The 20,585-nt window shown below is 43.5% G+C and overlaps 1 protein-coding gene across 10 annotated transcripts in view; it reads right to left on the bottom strand.

Annotated features, from left to right (window-relative positions):
• LOC105280993 (zinc finger and BTB domain-containing protein 20) overlaps nt 1-20,585 on the bottom strand; it is a 105,809-nt gene that overhangs the window by 22,383 nt on the left and 62,841 nt on the right. For 9 of the 10 annotated variants that reach the window (XM_026969722.1, XM_020032224.2, XM_026969723.1 and 6 more), the window contains 2 exons: nt 9,963-10,114; nt 9,165-9,531 (listed from right to left, as the gene is read on the bottom strand). In XM_026969722.1, the coding sequence (XP_026825523.1) occupies nt 9,165-9,413 (249 nt within the window). In that variant the 5' untranslated portion in view covers nt 9,414-9,531; nt 9,963-10,114. Of the gene's footprint in view, nt 1-9,164; nt 9,532-9,962; nt 10,115-19,462; nt 19,610-20,585 lie in introns of those variants that run through there. The other variant, XM_020032228.2, reaches the window with a different exon arrangement.

Genomic DNA, 20,585 nt, shown 5'->3' with positions numbered 1-20,585 from the left:
GTTTAAGAGACTCTCGAGGAACTCCGCTCTGTGAACTCGGCACATGAACTCGGCGATGTACCTAGATCCAGTATTTCGCAGGTCGATTCCCAAGCAGCCGGCTTCAAATTCGAGACCGTGCTGCGAGAGAGCACGTCAAATCGTATCATTACTTGTGCAATTAGAGAGAGGTCTGTCGCGTTTTTAGAACGCAGGATGTCCGGGTTTAACGACCTTAGCACCTGGCAGCCCCTCTGCAGCACGGCGGCACATAATTACCCGCAACGCACAGGGTAATACCCGTTGTGCATCTTGAGAACGAGACGTGGATATCGTTACGGTCGAGAACGCGTGGAATCCTACTGTCGTTTTTTCTCGCTCTCTTTTCACGCCGCGTGGCTTGATCGATAGCGTACCGAGCAACATTAACACACATTCCAGTTAAAAGGCAACGCGCCGGGCCCTATAACACCCGCCGGATGCCCGAAAATATCGCTTGTCATCGAGAGCTCGAACCTCCGCCCTACGTCGCATAATTTCATCATTTTAGATATATAGTATCTGCTGCGTGACGTCAATAGATTTCTGGCAAACGAGTAAAAAAAAAGAAAAAGCGACGTCATGGGTTCACTTTGGAAATGTTAACGCATTTTCATTCTCCTCCCGAAAAAGAAACATACACGCTGTTGTGTATTATTGTATAATATATTGAAGATATCTTCTGTATCCATCTTTGCGTAGCATAAAGGAATTTTTAGGGGATACGATGTAATTTTGTACACGTTACGCTGCACAAGCAGACTGATTCATGTCGAAATGTTTTCCACTAAGTTGATCAGTTTGCACAATAAGAAAAATTGAGTTATATTGTAACGGTTGTTATTGTGACAGTCTCAAAATTTTTGTGGAGAAATGGCAACATGATAGCTTAAGAAATGAGATACAAATGTACTTTATAATAGAAAATACTTCATAATTAATTATATTACATGTTGTTGGGTACATCAACAATGCCTGCTATTTTCTAAATGTACAATTTTTCCGATGGCGATGTATGATACATATGGTATGTTGTGCTATACGAGAGTAATAATGATGTTAATACAGACTTTATGTAACTTTACGTGCGAATATGCATTTGGCGCTAAATTATGAGTTGTTGATTTTTCGCGGATTATTATCAATTCAGTCTAGAATATTTCGACATAAGTGAGGATACAAGCGTGCTCTTTGATATCGCGGCGTAATATTTATAAGCCGGAATTAATAACCATGTCTGTCACGATGATCGGGTTGAAAAATGTTCCCACAATGCTATCATAATAAATTAGCGCTTTTTCCGCGAACGTTTGTTTCGCGCTTCAATTGTGTATCAAAAAGAGAGCAATTAAATTGTAATAAACCCGCGGTTAGCAGCGAGCAAATAAAAGTTTACGCTGGGAAATTACATATCATATATTTTTGCGTTATTTGGAAATTAAACACTGCGTATTTACACGAAAAATCATTACAAACTCTTTTGATACTTTTTCTTTCTTCTTTTTTTTTGTTTGATGACGCTTTGAGACGTGGAGAATAACTATTTACATTCGATCTATTTAAGTGGCGATGAATTCTTAATTTATCTCTCCTCTGTGCCTGCACTTTCGCAAAAAGGAAATCTCCTCATTACATGCAGAAATAACCAGTTCCATTTATAGCTGCTTGGTAATGGAAAAAGAGCTGAGAAAACATGTCTAGTTAAGCGGCCGCTTCCAATAGAAAAACAATTTAAGCGCGAGCTATGCGAGTCTATGAAAGCGGCGTTTGGAAATAGTTGTTTAAAGAAAAAATTCGCAAATGCAGTTTTCAGACGGATGCTCATTGCTGACCGCGCATCCGATAATCGGCCGTTACAGGCGTTGATTCGATTAATTAACCGTGATGCACGTTTATAGACATGTCCGTTAGGATCCGACAGACAATTCGCGTCCCCTCTCTCTCGTTCTCTTTGGCGGATCTCGTAATTCAAATCAGTCCTGCTTTTAGCCGCACTAAAAAAGAATCCCAGAAAGCGTTATTATGCGTTACAACACGTGGGTGGGGATTGACGATTAACGAGACATAGTCATCGGAAAAACGATGTGTTGCACGAATCCGATATGATAACTGGTATTTTTACACTCTCGAGATTCTCGACCTAGAAAAAAGCGCGCTCGGATGATGCTCTCTTTCAATGACATCGTATTTTGCAATTGTGATTAATAAAAAATACGTGCCGCTTTGTGATTAGCAGAACTGAGACTGCTTAGAAGAGCTTACGCAAGTATCATTTGTTATTCAATAACTTTTATGCAAGCTGTTTTTATGGAATGCGATTTTTCCCAGTTGTGCGTTAGCAATTGCATTAAACGATATTCGATTTAATATTAGACATGTAATAACAGCTAAAATTGATCTACATTTGAATTCGTGGAAGAAATTACTTGAATACTATTTAATACTACGTCTGACGAACATTAAACAAATCTTTAACAAATATAAATACCAATCAAATATTAAGAGAAAATTATTAAATAAGCTCTTGCGAGCTCAATGTGTTTGCAAATCAATTACAATTCGGTTTGCAGAGAGGTTCGTGTCATTGATAACAGCTTAAATTTCCGCTAAGTGTATCAAGTTTGTTTGTTTCTTAAATCACGGACAGTCGTTACAATCTCTTCTTACTTTAATCGACTTATTTTAATTCGCAAAGATATTAGACATTAGCACAAGAAGCACAATATACAAAGATAGATCGCCGCATCTCTTCTGAACATTTCTGTCAATCAGACATGTGCTAAACAAGCGCGGGATGGGTCTCCGAATTGCAACGGCTCAATGCCAAGAAGTTCATTTATCCTTCCGTGCTGAGCAGAGATTCCAAATCCCCGAATCGGGAAAAGCAAAATTAATTATTCTCCCTGGATGTATCTCGCTCCTGTCGTGCTTCGCGAACATCAGTGCGAATACTTGCAGTGAGCGGTATCAGTGCTGGTGAATCAAGATAAGACACGCGAGAGAGTCATCGCCAACGAATATAGGATTTTCTTGTTCCCAGCTCGCGCGCGGTTCTTCTTTTTCACATTCAGAGCGTCGTTTAAGGCATCTCAAAAGTTCCATTTCTTTCCATCTCTCTCCCTCCCTCTCTCTCTCTCTCTCTCTCTCTTGTTCCGAGCTCTTCTTTTTCTCTCTTGCCAGGCAATCGTGCGGGATAGAAATTTCCCGAGAGCTCGGTCCGATGGGAATACAGACAGTGCAGCGCGATAACCATCGCAGTATAAAGTATATTTCTCTTGTTTCGAGAGATACATGGAGCTTTTTGCCGCGCGGGTTTTGTAACGTAGCGGAAGGAATCGACGGACGGACGAATCTTCTCTTCTTTCGAAAGTTCCGAGCCGTTCGATATTGCGAAAGTTTCACGGCGGACCTTTTTACTTGCCTCTCGAAATAAGGCAAGTGTCTGTGAGCTATGGTTATCGTTCCACATAGTGTGTACTCGTTCTCCTCTGGTAGCGAACTTTTTTTCTCGAGCGGGCTCTGTAACTATGTGGGTTTATTCGTTAACGCTTCCACTCGCTAAGAAGTAAGAGCTGGTCACATATCGGTAATAGGTGCAGCGAATCTTTTTCTTCATTATGACTCTGGCAAGACATGACTGAATAGAACATCAACTGCGTCTAGCAAAATCGGGATGATGAAGAGTCACATAAGATCGACAATCATTGCAGATGACAATCCAATAATATGATAAGTATTATACAATTGCATAATGGTACCAATGTATATTCAAGTATGTAAAATGAGCGATGTCGGACTACTCCAACTGGTGAAGAGAGTAGTCGAATTTTTTTTCAAAACTGTTTTTCCTAGCTATTATCGATTCGATGAAGAACGTAAATGCTGCATCATTAATCGATAGCAACTGGCTATCGATGTAACGGAGAGTCTTTTGAATTTTTAGTTGAATAGTTTGAGCACAATATTTTCTTTTTCATACCATCGTCGAAGCAGAGATACTGAAGAATAGTGTAATCACTAAAGTTAAACGAGGTTATCGGCTCAACTACTTCATAATGTCACAGAGATAAAGGGGAAAGACCTCGAAAAAGCCGCATCATCGCAGGTCGAGCTTTTCCTATCAAGCTATCTCTTTCCTTTTCCTTTGCCTCGCACGCACCAGCCAAGCTGAGTGCAGGTGGTGCTAGACGAGGAAACAGCTGTCCACAAAGCCTCCCTCTTTCCTTTCCCTTCGACAGTTACCGTGCTGTTGAACTTCTGTCGTTCCGAGTCCCTTTCGTTTTCGTCTCGTCGTCGCTCCGCACTTTGCGATCAGTTACTTTAGGATGTTCCCAGTTTGACGCTTCAACTTTTAGTACGTTCCGAGCGTTATTTTTCTAAATAAATTTATGCAAGATTCGGCTTTTTTTTGGAAAAGAATTTTGAAAGAGCAGTTTAATAAAAAGAGCAAGAAAGCTGGCGTTATTTTTTTGTTACAAGATTCTTGAATTTTATGTATTTATTCAAGTAAAATATCTTTTATGCAAATAGGTTGCTACGCGTTACGTAATTGCAGTTGCGGATTTGTGATTGCAATTTTCAAAATAACACTGATTAGCATTGTTTTACGGTTCTCGCACGTTCCAAAAGGAAATAAAGAGGCTCTTCTACTTTTCGTCTACTGGTATCAAGTCTATTAGAAATACAGGTGCTCGTATTCGAAAAACTTGAATAGACTTAGGATACTGGAAAATGTATCTAGCTGCGAAGGAAAACGCTGTCGCGTAGATGCCTTACACAACTGGACTCTAAATATCGATACTTTGAGTTGCAACTTCGCTATTCGCTACATCAGCCGTGCCAGTGGCCGAAGCGCCGAAAGCGTGGCAAGAGTCGAGCCGGCCGGCTTTTGCCGTTGGCGGGAAAAGGGGATGGAGACACGAGACACACACGAGCGCCGCGAGTTAGGTGAGCCACCCCGCCAAAGGGGGAAAGAAAGGAAAAAGCCCGCGCGCGTTGTGCCGGTGGCGGCGGCGGCATTCTAAATTTAGGAGGAAGTATTGATTTTACAATTTGGACCCCTCCCAAAGTAAAAAATAAACCAAGCCGAACGTACTCTACTTTGATAGAGTGCCTCTCCTCTGCGCGGCTCGTTTCGACGCACAGGCCGCGGGTGAGAGAAGAAGAGGGAGACGCGAGGAGCGAAACAGAATAGGAGGAGGCGAAGGAAGAGGAGGAGAAAGGGATGGCGGGCGAGGGAACCGACGAGGGGAAACAAGAGGGTGGAAGCGCGCGCGGGAGCGGCAGGGGGAAGGGGGTAATAAAGAGGAGGAAGAGGGAGGTCGGCGAACGAGGGGGAATGGGGAAGAAAGAGAGTGGCGAAATGCCGTAGTTCCACCCCGGTAAGAAACAAAGAACAGAAAATTGATCGTTTGTTAAGTTTTATGTTCCTACAGGGGCAGAGAAAGAGAGAGAACAAGCGGCGAGGCTCGTCCGTACATCCGTCTCCTCTCTTTGGCTTCCACCACTTCTTTCCATTCGTCGTCCTTTTCTTCTTCCTCCTCCCCCTCTTCTTGCTGCTCCTTTACCTCCTTTTTCTTCTCGTTCCTTGTTGTTCCTATCGCCGACGTATCCTGTCTCTTTCTCTCTCGTCGCGATGTACAATAAGACGAATCGAGGAAATTCTGCACGGCGCGCTATGGGAAAAGAACCAGGGGGCACGCAGAAAAACGCAAAGGGGCCTGGGAAGAGAGGGAGGAAAGAAGGTAGGAGTGGCACCGACTGGGAGGGTGAAAAGGTAGGGAGGAACGGACGAGAGACACGTGTACGCGAAAAAAGGAGCAAGAGTCCGGGTCCGTGGAAACCGGACGGGATTGCATTCGTCGTCTGCTACAGATCGTCCGGGTTTTTTGGCTGGGAATAGAATCCAATTATCAGGAGTCGGGTCGTCTCCATCGGGTCGGCGGGGGTGATGGTGATGACGGTGATGGGTAGTGGTGGTGGTGGTGGTTATGCCACCCTTACTACCTCAGGTATATATCTCGGGTTTCCGCGTTCGCTGTGCATACACACGCATACACGCGCCATCCAACTTCGATGAGTCCACCAGCGAACTGATGGGAGCGAACTGATTACATGTCTATGATTAGCGACGACGAAATGACAGACGAGGTGTTGCGCGGTCTTGTTTGACCACAAAAAACACGAAGATAGGGAGAGAGAAAAGTCAACGATAGTAGATGCAATCATCAAAATTTCACGAATGCACGATTGGACAGCTGATAGCTTCGAATAGAGTGCATGTCTAATTCATGCATCAAACAAGACAAATCAAGTGTATGAACTATTGTATAAATAAAACAAATGAAAGTAAATGGATATAGTTGGGTAGAGTGTAACTGATCTGTATTGTGAAATATAGCATGAGTTAATCAAGTATGGGAAAAATCCAATAGTTATTCGAAGAAGTTATTTAACACATTGTGTTACTTTTTCAAGTTTTGGATATTTCAGTAGTTTTAATAAAAATACTGTTTCACGCTCGGCTTATCTTTTATGTATCGTGATGAAGCTTGCACAAACGTTAGATTATGCCTTAGCGCTAAGGCGAACGTGTTCGTCAGCCGTGTACAACATTTGGCTACAGAAACACGGACATGTTTTCGTCTTCCGTACACAATGTGTTCAGATATACAGGGTGAGGCACCTAAAACAGGCCACCTGAATATCTCGGCTGTTATTGGTGATAGAAAAAAATGTGCCAACCTTGCATGGTTTCGAGGGACACATAATTTGTTCTAAATAATTTTTTATTAGGTGGACGCGTAGAGGTCATATGAAGGTCAACTTCGTTTTTTTTAATGGTATATGTTTTTTTACGTACCCTCTAGTAGAGCGTTTGAAGATGCGCACATTGATCTACGGGTCAAAATCATTCAAGTCACTGAAGGCTAAAATTTCTAAGTGCTAGAACTTTTTCATTTTTGCGTTTACGGTATTTTCAATAGCAGAGAACTCTAGGCAATATAAAAAATATGGATATCAACAACTCAGAACTTCTCGGAAAAGAAAAAATTTCTAACGGCTAGAACTTTTTCATTTCTGAATTTACGGTATTTTCAATAGCAGAAAACTCAAAGCAATATAAAAAATAATGATAACAACAACTCAGAACTTCGCGGAAAAAGAAAAAATTTCTAAGGGCTAGAACTTTTTCATTTCTGAGTTTACAGTATTTTTAATAGCAGAGAACTCTAGGCAATGTAAAGTAAATTATTTTCCCTTGCAGTTGGCCTTCAGTGATCTTGAATGATTTTGACCCGTAGATCGTTGCGCATCTTCAAACGCTCTACTAGATGGTACGTAAAAAAACATATCATACCATTTAAAAAAACGAAGTTGACCTTCATATGACCTCTACGCGTCCACCTAATAAAAAACTATTTAGAACAAATTATGTGTCCCTCGAAACCATGCAAATTTGGTCTGACACATTTTTTTCTATCACCAATAACAGCCGAGATATTCAGGTGGCCTGTTTTAGGTGTCTCACCCTGTATATGTAACAAATTATAGGATTTGCAGTCGCACGTGTCTACAGTTCCGTGTTGTAGAATCTGGGCAACGTTAAGGTGGACGTGCGCAACCTAACGTAGTAATTAATTTGGAGACTTGATTTTGTGCCCTATTTCTCCCTCAATCAGGGTGAAGGACAGGGTGAAACGTAGTTTATTATTTGGTGGCTTATTTACATTACTACTCTACCAATAAATACATTATAATTTAGCAATCACCTCTGGCACAAGATCAGGACTTCAATCACGACGTGTTTGTAAAATCCTTCTCCACGATAATCAAAGAATGAACGCGAATGAAAGGAATCGTGGAAAGTCAGCGGATACTTACCATACACATCAAAGACTTTCGAGAACCGGCTACGTAGCGTAATTTGTTAGCGGAAAAGCCCAGCGGGAGTACGCTATCGAGCCCGGGAGAATGCCACTTTCCGAAATTGCAGCGGATCTTTTGCAGTGTAGCCTAATATGCGGAGTATACCGCGATATATTTAACCGGGTGGCATTTTGAAAACAGTTCCCTAGCAATTTCGGGAAGTGGTGCTTCCCTCCCGGGGAAAACCGCCGGGTGACTTGCGCGCGCCGTCCTGTACTTGCTCTTGTAGACGAGGAAACGTCATTTCCGCCGTGCGCTCGAAATGGAATTCCGAGTAGAGACGGGACTTCGAGACGGTGCTAGCGGTATGGTCGCAATTAGTCTCTCCTGTTACCGAAAACCGAGTTAGACATTTCGTCACGATAACCGAGTTTTGACGAGCGACGAAGTCACAAGACGAAATCCTGATTAGCGACGACGATGATGACGACGACGACAAAGTTCCGTTCCGCCATGCGCGTACGCGAGCACCGCGGTTGCTCCGCAGCTTATATCGACTCGATTATTTTAATTGAAAATTGACAAGATAACTCTCGCGATGCAGCGAGAGACTGAGCTCGTTCCGAGCTGGATTCGAGATGAAATATCGAGGAAAATGGCAATTTTATTATATATTTCCCGTAAATCGAATTGTGAAATTCCACTTATCGAGTTTTAGTCATAAATCCAATTTCACGTTACAGCGAAATTCCGGAAATCGAGTTTCCGCGTATCCTGAATCACTCGCGACTAATTTCTCTATTTCGCAGTGGAACTTCTTATACATCGTCGACTTTCATATAGAAACGCAGTTCCGCGGGCTTCCGATTGCGATGCGTACAGCATATTATTCAGACCTACCAATCCATCTGTTCCTTGTAACGCAATTAAGCATGTGACCAAAATGAAGTCACCTTTCAACGTGAGCTCATCACCTGATGAAATCATTTAACACAATCACATGAGCTAATTTTTTTCATATAAAAGATGATATCTTCTAGATCTGCGATTCTATCGTTATCAACAAAGACTGGAAAATAATAAGAATAAAAGTTACTTTCCGCGCAGCATCAAAATTTCATCGTTATCAACCCTCGTTTCTCAAATGAGGAACGCTCAATGGCGATATCTCTCTCAAGTGTTCCCGAGGACGGGAGTGTCGCAAGTTTTCGGGTGCGATTCGGCGCGTTACGGGAAACGGCGACAATCGAGGCGTCGCGACGCTCTGTTTCATTTACCTTGTGCGCTCGCAACGTCTTGCCTTCGCAGGCGAGCGTGACGTCGCAGTAGGCCTGTCGTTCGAGCAGCTGTGAGAACATGGTCTGCAGGTTGCTGTGATGGTACTTCCATCTCAGGCAGTACTGTTGCGGGAACATGTTGGCGGATGATGATGATGACGATGACGATGACGATGACGTTGCGGAGCTCGTCGTCGTAGCGGACGCGGGTGTCGTTGCTGATGCTGAACCACCTCGTTGCTGAAGCATGCGCGGGCCTGGCACCGCCGCGAACTTCTCGACAGAGCCGGCCACCGTCGCGTTCGCTTCCGGTTCACCGCACTCTCGTCGCCCGCCCTCTCCTCCTTCTCCCTTGCCCCGCCAACGTCTGCAACATTCATCAAGGTAACTGGTGTTACTGAGCCGGGTGAGACGTCGAGATCAAGGTGGCTTGTACCTGAGGTACCTACCATTGTAACAGGAAATTTGAGGAGCTTTTGTTGCAAGGGAAACAATGTTTATTTAGACATAATGTTATAAAATGATAATTTCAGAAAATTAACGTTTCTGCCAATTTCATTAATTTCTGTGGTCTCTGAGATTAAAATCGCCTGGTTCAAATTTTGCAAGCTCGTAACTTTTGACTTTCACATGTGTATAGATGCGTGTACAAAACAATACGCTCAAATAAATTTGTCACTCTTTATCACGCTTATCGGCATGAAACTTTTACTTCACTTTAGCCGATCTTTCGTGCAAATATACGATTTCGTACACTTGGAAATCTTGAGGAATTATCTTTCGTGTTTTTTTACTTACTAAGCAAGTCTTCGTGCTCGTCCTGGTTCAGAAACGCACCGAGTGCCGGCTTCTTCCGTTCGTCCTCCCGCCGTAGCACCGGTGCATAAAACGGCGCGAGCTTCCGGGGAGACGCAGGTTCTCCAGCTTCTTCTCACCACCGACTCACTTTCCTGAAGCAAAAATAGCAAGAGCGGACGTTTTATTAACGCGTACCGTGCCAGAATGTCGATTAACACGCGAGCAAGATTGACGCGCGATACGACGAGTAAAACTCGTGGCGTTTGGAGGACGATGACAGTTAGCGGTATAATAGATCGGCCGAGCACGATTGCAATCCCGAATAGATTCGTTCGTTTCGAGCCGCGGGATGATAGAAACGTCGATACTCGCGAGGGACACTTGATTCGCATTAGTTCCGCTAGCATTAAAACCGGCTGACTGAAACCACTGCGATTTCGGCAGGATCAATCCTCGATGATGTAGGTGGACGCAGGAAAATGCACATGTATATTGAACACTAGCTTTTATTTATGAGTATCCACACTGTCCGCAGCATCGAAATGTATAAATTCAGCAAAACTGTACAATATATCACGCTATTAATAAGAACAAAGATAAATCATTTTCGTTTAAAATTTCATTCGCTTCCATTTTTATCAATCATTGTTATCACTTTGTATTCAATCATTTCCCGATCACATACGTGACACAGATTACTCTGCGCTCTCGATTACGTATCGAAGGGGACTACCGCATTTACAAAAATTTTTATCACCGTATAAAATAATCTCCCGTTAGCGTTTCCAGCAGAAGTCGCGTCTGTTTTATCGCGCAAATTCGGATCGAGCCACGGCTCGTTTGTGCTTCCACGAGTCTCTTCGCGGATTAAGCGGACGACTTTCGGATTTTGGGCGAAGAGGCATAAGAGATTCCGTTTTATCAGGCGTTTTATCAGGGGCGAGCTTCGCAACAGCGGATGGATCTCGTCTACCTTGTCAATTGTCTACGCGCTTATCGATTGCACCAGATAACGATCACTCGTCAGCAATTATCGGGCAAATCGATTTCTATCCGCGCTGCAGCTTGTCGATCGCGCTCTACACGCGCACATCGTGTTCTACTCTGCGGGACTTTTTGCGGGAGGATTCGCGTTTGCCGTAATAATACGAACGGAGAAACTGCCCGGCGGCGAGAAACCTTGCCGGATAATACGCCACGGAGCTTTCACTGCCGTGTTTTCTACGAGAATTTTCGATAGCCGCTTTTTCCCCGGCCGACCCCGCGAACTTTCACGGAGGCCGATTCCTCGAGGTGCCTCGAAAAGAGACGATACTTTTGCTCCGATTGCGCGATACAAACATCCGCTTCGCTCGCGAGGCGAAAAAAAGGCTTCCCAAGGGCGAAAAGGAACCGGTCACGTTCGATGAACCTGCTGATAATGCGAGGTGGGGGGAGAGTAGGAGAGGGAACAGAATGAACGTCCGAAGACTATCAATTTCGTTTCGCGTATGGATCACGCGAGAATCAATCAGCTCGCTGCAACAGGGTGGTCGTTGAAGTACCGACAGTGCAAACTTGCGAGCCAACTGTAAGCAAACAATCCCGCAGCTTCGGGCTCCTGGTGTGGAAGCTCGTGATACGCCAAAACTCCCGGCGAAACTTTCCCTCTATCTCAATGACGTGCTGTTGAATGTCCGAGTGAGCTCCACAAACGCAGAAATCGCTCGACAAAAAGAAGCCCATGCAAGATTTCATCACCATCAACAATCGAAACCCCAGTAGTAGCATGCAGTTGCGTGCGGCGCAAGAGCGATCGATATTAAGAATACGGAAAAGTGTGGTACAAGCAATCTTTTAACGTCTACATTCCGTCGCGATTTCCATCTGAATCAGATGTTTCATCGGGTCTCTTTTGTAACGAAGTGAGCCTTGAAGACCTGTCTCTCGTCTATTGTCGATTGTTACTCGGGAGAAGAATGTTTAGCGGCATGTAAAAGAAGCTTATACGGGAACTTTTTTCATCGCCACAGATACTCGATGCGGATGGTCTTCGTGAAACGCAGCTGCCGTGCAATAAAGCCGCGATCCAATTAAGCCTCACATGAACGGCACTTAAGTCCATTTCTCGCTGTTCCGATTAACATGAAATATTAGCCCGATGCGCGCGGATATCGGACGAGCTGCCGACAATCGCCTGTCGTCATCATCTCGTGTAATTTCGTCGCTTGAAACATTTACAGCACAACCGGCGTAACCGATAACGAAGATCCGATTATGATCAGTCGGCACGCTTCATCCCGCAATTCGGTGGCTCGTGTAACTGCTGCGAGATCAATTTTGATCACGATCACTTCGTTAGCAGCGCGTTTACTGGAAGTCACTTGCAGCAGTTTTGTGCATCGTACGACATGCACCTTGCTTTGGAAGTTTGTAATGCAAAGCGTGCGTATTCTGTTCTGAAGAAGATTAAATTTAAAAAAACCGAAGAAGAAGAAGAACGAAAGAAGAAAAACACAAAAGAGAAAGAGAGAAAGAAAGCGTTCACTTAACGAAGATGTATAAATCCACAAAGAAGGCATTAAAACTTAATTACGCGGAGAAACGTAATTCCACGATTCAACGTGTGCACCTCTCTTTGAGATAATCAAATACTCCAAGTACGAAAAATATATATTCAGCACAAAGAACACGACCTTTTACTTCCATCCCTGCGAGTCACGTAAGAGCAAACTGAAATAAAAGCCGTCAGAAGAAATCAATGTAGAATTCGTTTCAAAGGAAGTCGCTGTATTTCGAGGAGGGATCATCTGGCATTTACTTCGTGACTCGCGCAATTTTTTATTCAAAACATGCGTGTCCCTCCGGAGAAGGACGGGAAAATCGATGGAGACGGACTACGAAAATTAATTATGCGAAAAATGTTTTGTAGTCGCTCCGCATCCACGTCCCGCCAGCAATTCCATTCTGCCTGGGGAAAGAGCGGCGACGTCGATCAACGCATTCGGCGGAGAATCGCTAGGATGTTAATTCGAGCTGGAAACGACCGGCAGAGAGACGGTGCATTATTGAGGAACGAGCTGGTCGCGATAATTCGTCGATTACAGCCGGCCGTGGCGTTTTACTCGGCGCCGGTAAAACGAGAATGCGTATGTACGCTCGTAAAGGAGAAACGGACGACTTTAAAGAGGGCCAAACGCGCATAGCTATCGTAAAAGCATAATTGCTACACGGCTATATAGGGGGATGATGTGCATATACACATACCTATATATAATATATATGTACCTGGCGACGTCTCGCTCATAATTAAGATGCGACTTCTCAGTTTCCAGATAGCTCTGTTATAAGACGTTCTCTCGTTTCATAGAGGCAGACGGAGTCTCCTCGATGTGTGAGTCAATCGCATAACACCGGCGATGCATAATCCCGTGTATACTTTCTCCGGATAATAATAAGAATAATGATGATAATGCGAAAATGCTCGTTAGATTCGAGAAATGCGTCTCGCACAGATCGTGGGAAACCGGCTTTGCGTCGCAACGCCGAGATATTACTTTGTTATTGTTTTCTATGGATCGATATTTTAACTGTGACGTGCGCGAAGAGATTAAAAAACAAATAATGGTAAAAAATAATTATATATGATATATATTTTTATATCATACATACTGGAGGATCTGTATGGTGTAATCACAAAAAGAGCATTATGTGTAAAGCTCTTTCAATCGCTACAGTATCCATGCATGTAAATTGTACACGTAAACACAGGAAATTTGCAAAATATTAATTTAAGTGACTTCTTTTATTCTATCCCGTGTTTATCAGAGCACGAGCGAGATGAAAGTTCGGTTATCCCGTTAATTGTATTAAATTAATTCTAGCTTTTAGATAACGCTTCAACGTTTTATTTTACAATTTCCAGAATTGTGTACATGTTATAATTTGATGTTATAGAAATAGAGCGCGTTGTAGAAACTTTGATATTCGAAATCAAGTAAATCGTGTTATCACGACAATCCAACGATAGTGTTTCCTGCTGGATTAGTCGAATGTCGGAGATTTTTATCATAATTTCGAAGAAGAGCGACTTCAATCGCAAGTATTCAGGCTTTGACGCGAATGCGAAGAACAGCAATGCAAGAACAGGCTCTCGTTCGTCATCCTAGATTCTTCGGTACTTTCTATTATATTTACAGATCGCGTTTGAGTACCTTTCGCTAAGAAAATGCTCCGCTTCTTCTGGATACCATGCCAGCATCTGCGCCATCTCCCCCTACCATTTTCTCTCCCTCATCATCGTGCAATCAATCTTATTATGACGATACTGTAATCTCGTCATAGGGCACCTTTTCGTGAGTTACAACACGCTCGAAATTAGAACTGTAATTCTCCAAATTGCTGTTTTTCTGTCATGATGATGTCAGTTCGTCGCTCCGTTTCGCTTTAGTTTCTGGCTCGATAATAATCGGACTGATTGTAATTTACTTGCAATTATCGACGTGTGCCTTCCAGGAAATTTCCTTGATTCCATAATTATTGTTAATGCATAATTCATGTCAGAATCGTGTCTGCATTAGAAGAAAATTCTGTCTTAAAGATTGCTACCCATTTTCCTTCGACCATTTTATATTTTACCAAATTTACATTTTTATAAGCCAGCTGCTCAATACAGCGCGCTCTACTTGCAATAAATAATAAAGAAATTTTTACTTTTAATAATGATCAGTATTAACAAACATTTTACACTAATATTAACCGGCAGTCATATATTAGCATCGATTAAAGTGGCTATTTAAAGAATAACGGCTTGTAAATAAGTGGCCTTGCAACTCGTGACGTCACCTTTACGAGGTAGCAGCCATCCCTCTCTAGTTCCTCAGTCTCGTATGTTACTCGGCCACGTTTTTTCACGATCAGGCGATTCTTCGAGCGCGTATTATCCAGGTTTGTTACGCTCACTTGTGGCGCATTAATATCGCCGATGAACGATCTCCGTCCACAAAGTACTGTTATAATTCGCGTAACAGACGTATCTGCATACACACGCGCGATCATGAAAAAAAAATATCCCGGGGCATGGGAATACGGTTATTGCTTTCTTTACGTGCGTGAAGAACGCCGATGTACATATGTGGTACCGGTTGCGTGTCACGCCGGTTTCTCTCGGACAGGATCCATTGTCAGCGGATTCATTTACTTAAGACCTCAATTTTCGATTTCACTGAAAGTCGAGAACACGCCGCGCAACAGGCTTCCTCCGACGAAAATTTCGCGGCTTTCCATCAGCGGATGGATCGCTCCACTGTCGCATTTAGCGATTTTTCAGAATTCTTCAGATCGACTTAGAACCGATGCGTAAATAAATTACTTTTTTTATCGGCCGTTGCCGCAGAAGACCTGCCCTTTAACCTTCTGTACCGCTACCGTTATCTTAGTCAACGTTGTCTTCGGCGTGCCAGTGACGTTACGCGGGATTCCCTCATGAAGAACGCCTTCCATCGCGATTCCGATAACGCGACGATAACGGGAACGCACCGGAGAGGTAACTGTTGCATTGACAGTCGCGTCCAAGAATGCGTTCTTCCAAGCTGAATCTTTTTCGAGGATCCGTTAAGCGTCCGCCGTACGTTCGTCTTCCGGTTAACGAGTGTACGTACGTACGCGCGCGCGCGCGCCTACCGTTAAGAAGACGTAGTTATCCGGTCGCACGATTCCCTTCTCCGATTTCTGATGATGCTCGTACGTACGAGGATCTTGCATACAGGAGTAACGACGCTTCGGCGTAACGGTTCCGCGGTCGCCGCTTGTTTCGCAAGAAACGCAGAATGCATCGGCGAAGAAACGCGGTTTTCATCGTGGAGTCGCGATATTCCGCGGGAGAGACATTACCATCGCGGAGATACAGCTTGGAACACTCGTGTTCCGGAAGAAGTTTGCTCAGAAATATCTAATGGGACATACTTGCCCTACACTGAGAACCTAATGGGACTTATATGTCCTGCACCCTAAAATCTCTCTGAGAATAAAAGGGAGGATGTAGGGTATAGGGGAACATCTCTGTATTTCTTGATTTTAGATATGATTTTGATTCTCATAAATAAGAGATATACGAGGATTGAGACAGAGCTGTGTATTCAACCGGTACACAAGCATATTTACGCTGAGAACAGATAAGGAAGTGCGACATGCACTATAGAGTTTTGTTTGCGACGTTAATAATAGCTTGTAAATATCTTTAATAGTCACGAGATTAATTTCCACTTGAAGTTCCAGTTTGGTATTACTGCACAGTATTTTCGTGTGATGGCAATCAAGTAAAGACAGGTTCATCGAGTTCTCTTGTTAACATTTATCTTTTTGCCAATATCTAAGATTTTACGTTGCTATTTAAAGACGTAAAATACTTGCTCTCTGTCTCATGACGCTTCAACGAAGGAATGTTAGAAATGTAACACGTTTTGGAACGCAGTGAAAAGAGATCATTAAATTATAAATGATCTATTAACATCTGGGGTCAAGCGCTATCGAAAGACGTTTCTGTTTGTCTCAGGATCAATAACAATATTTTAATATTACTCATGCTCGACTTAGATTCGCGGATCGTGATAAAACGAGCCTAACCAAGCTCTGCGTATAGCGAGCGCTAACTTGAGCTATCCGTTATGACATTCTCATGAACATCTTGCTATAATTTAATGTGAATAAAAAAGAAAAAGAAAATGATAAAAATACCGTTTGACTCACATTCGAACAGCCGTAAAATCGGAGTCTTGCACTCTCGATTTTGCTTTACTTCATAAATATTTAACATCGACTTCTAGCAGTCAGACGTCTGCTCTGGTATCGTCGCGAGTGCCCCGGGAATTAATAGGAAAAAAAGAGAAAAAAAAAGATACAGAAAGAAGTGTAGTTAGAAATATCTCGCGCGATTTGCATTTGCATCGTAATAAAGCGCGCTTAATGCGTCTCGCATTCTCCGCGCCGCGCCACGCCGCGCGCCGGCTCAGCGTCGATAAATGCCACAATGTCACCGCGTTCCCATGAAATGATAGTCGTTTTTCTCCCCCCGTTGCTGCATTTCCGTGAAAACAACGCCGGAGACGGCACGCGAGCGGCCAGAACATGTATCGCGATTTGTCGTCGTCAACGAAGAGAAGAAAAGAGGAAAATAGAGAGATACAGAGAAAGAGAGAGAGAGAGAGAGAGAGCGAGGAAGAGCGAGTGACGGAGAGGGAGGGAAAGGCCGCGTAAAATCGTTAGAGCGTGATTGACGAAACCTATATTACCGCGTCTTACGTCAGCGATGCGGAGACAATGAGGGAAAAAAAAAAGGAAAAAAAGAAAAAAAGAACTTGTTTGTCCGCACAATGTTGCACGCGTGTCGTAATGACGTGGTGTGGATGATACTCCCAGGATTAAAGTGCGAGCACGCGCGCGCGCGCACGGAGGTGCGAGGTTTCACGGTACGTTTGCGCTCTGCTGTGTTACATTGTGCCGAGGAGCACTCTGATGCTGCATCACGCGTTCGCCACTCTCTGCCCTTTTTACTCTGAACAGCGAGCCGACGAAAACCATGATAGTGGCTTTATCGCGCGCGGATAAACTCCTCCGGTGCATACGCACCGCAGTACCGCCCTCTCTTTCTCTCCCTTTCTCTCTCTCTCTCTCTTTGGCTCTAGGTTTGGTTTCTCTCTTTTTTCCTCCCGCCCGCGAGAGGATATCTGTCCATCTGGCGTTTTGTCCATTCTCTCTGGCGCGCGCGAAGAGGCGTGCACGGCGGCGCTCTTCCGCGTGCGGGCACGCACGCACGCGGCACGCGTTGACTCCCGCATCTCGTCGGGAATCAATTCTACATCGTGGCATACGTGCACGCGTGCGTTGCGACGAAGTAGCACGATGAATTAGACTTTCGGATCTGTCGAAACTGTTGATGACGTCAGACACGTTTTCACGGTGACAAATGTGAGGCTTGCAATGCGAGACTCGAGTTTAGCGCACGGCGAGGAGTGAATATCGAATCACTAAATTGCAAACGTGCGAATGCATTTGTAAAGCACGTTTTTTTTCTTTATAATCGATTCGCTGACGCATGAACGCGATATTTTTATCTATTTTGTTTCTCTGACGCGCATACGTAACATTTTCCAAAAGACTTACTTTAGAGAAAAACTAACAATTTATGTAATCTCTTCCGATAACGAACGTAAGCAAGAGACCTTGGCGGAAACTTGTTTCGCTTAAGGATATTTAAAAAAGAATAGTTTGCTGGAATTTTTTATGTTAAAATTGCACTGATCAGAGTTAGATAACTTTAGCTATTGATGATTTATTGCAAGCGTAGAAGTCATTAAAAATCCAGCTCGATATCGATTAATTTACACAAACTGTACAGTTCAAAACGATTGTAACTCAAACTAAAATAATCTGGAACTCTTCAATTTGAGATTAACTCTGTTTTTGCATTTCACAGAGCACTACTATTTAATTAATATCATCATTTCACAATTCTTGTGTTGTATCACACAATTCTCTCTCTCTTTTGTGTGCCGAGTTCTTCATTGCATCCATTGTTTCACTGAAAAATGCGCACCAAAGCTGATTAAAGATTAACGCAACACACATCACGGGGTTGTTTCAACGTGCCGGGAAACGTTTACATGTGACACTTGATACGCAACTCGGTACGATCCATCAGTGTTACTCCAAGATGACAGTTGCACCAAATAGCACATGCCGCGAGCACTTCCGCCTATAAGAAGTTCACTTCCCTTCCGGTTTTCATGTAAAATGCGCGTAGCACACCTTTTTGTTTTTAATTCGAATGTTTTGTCATTAATTAATCAATGCGACAACGTGAAACGCGCGTTCTCATGTCTCGCGTACGTTGTCTCGGTGATGAGAACTCGCGCACTCTCGGCACTGTGCTACTGTCATCAGTGATGGACAGCACAGAACGGCACAAACGGCGACGTCGAAAGTCCGCGCGGCTTCAGTTTCCACTTTCGACGCGTCCCACTAGACAAACTTTAACACCGCCATCTCGAGAGGTAAACGGCACAAGTAAAATCTCTTGTTTGCTACCGGAGCAACCACTAGATTCACAAAAAGAGATCTCGCGAGATCGTGCGAGTTGGTGAAGCTCGACTCGCCGACTACCGATTTTCGCGCACTCACGTTGTGTGGAATGCGAGGAGATGGTTTAATTAATAAAAAAGTAAATTGGTACGTTGCTAGAGCGAGGACTGAGAGCAATATCGGGTACCGTTATAATCATTTTCTTGCTGAGAAGTAGTTTTTCCGGAAAATGGAAGGATATGTTGTAGAAATTCAGGAATTAATTAGAAGTAAGATTAAAAATCAGAAATTGGAAAATCTGGAGAACTTGAGAGTTATATTATTATTGTTATATTGGAAAGTAACGTGATTTTAATATTTACGTAAAGAATTACCCTTACAATGAAAAAAGAGAACAGTTTCTTTAAATTTTCGGTACTTTTCCCTTCGATGCGGTAACTTACCACAAACTAGCAAACTGAGAAACCAGTCGTTCCCTAAAGCAACCGAACGCGTTTCGAGGGTTCGCACCTCTGGGGGTGGAGGGAGCCTTCGCTCTCGCGACCACGGGCCCTTCAAGGGCACGGGACGCGTTCTTGGCGACGCATAATCTCGTCGACGACGGCGAGACTGTTGTATGCACGTACGGCCGGCCGCGAGAATTAAGGATCGAGCTTTGTAAAACGCAACGACCTACGAAGCTACAAATGCCGCGGAACCGCCGTGTGTCTCTTCTGGCCGCCTCCTCCTCGCCGCCACCTACCCTCTCACGTCGCCCCCGCCGTCGTTGCTTGCCTCCTTTTCCACCGCTCGAAACGTGTATCCCTCCTCCTTCCGGTTTTTTCCTCCCCTTAGCAGCCCCTTCTTAGGCCGATGGCCTCCCCTCCCCGAATCGGCCTTCGCCAACCACCATGTCCCCCCAATCTGCCCCCGCAGCCCCTAATACGACGCTACACGTCCGCAGAGATGTACCGAGATCTGAGTGCCAGTAAAAGATTCTTATTAGACTTTTGTTTCAACAAAGGAAACTAGAGAGAAATCACATATAAATTTTATTATAGGTATCTAGTATAATATACATGTACACTAAAAGTATTGTAACTAATTTTGCTAACTATATGTGAATAAATATGATTTGCGTGTGATTGTAATTGAAAGAATACACGTAATTGAAACATTTTATTTATTTATCGCGCGATAGAAAGAATTTGAAAATATCTCACATTTATGAAATTATTACTTGAATAGGGAATAGGAGCGATATTCGTTACACATTTTATCGTGTATTATATCACAAAGAAAAAAATGCAATAAAAGTTCTCTTTGTAAAATTAAATTCACTCTTTGTATAATAAAATTTCAGCTGAATGTAAGCCATCGCAACGTTGTTAGCCAAACTTTGGAATCGTAAAAACATATTTTACATTTACGACATTTAATTATTTTCTAAGTGAAACAAAAGGTACTCTCAATGTGTGCGTGTGTAACAATTGCGTTCCCCATAATTACGCATTCGTCACGGCGGTGACGTGCGCGAGGAAATTTCGAAGAGACGGACTTTGGATCAACACCTCGGAGAAGTCATGC

The sequence above is a fragment of the Ooceraea biroi genome, chromosome 5, assembly GCF_003672135.1.
Source record: "Ooceraea biroi isolate clonal line C1 chromosome 5, Obir_v5.4, whole genome shotgun sequence".
Lineage (NCBI taxonomy): Eukaryota > Metazoa > Arthropoda > Insecta > Hymenoptera > Formicidae > Ooceraea > Ooceraea biroi.
This window is presented reverse-complemented; position numbering and strand designations above follow the sequence as displayed.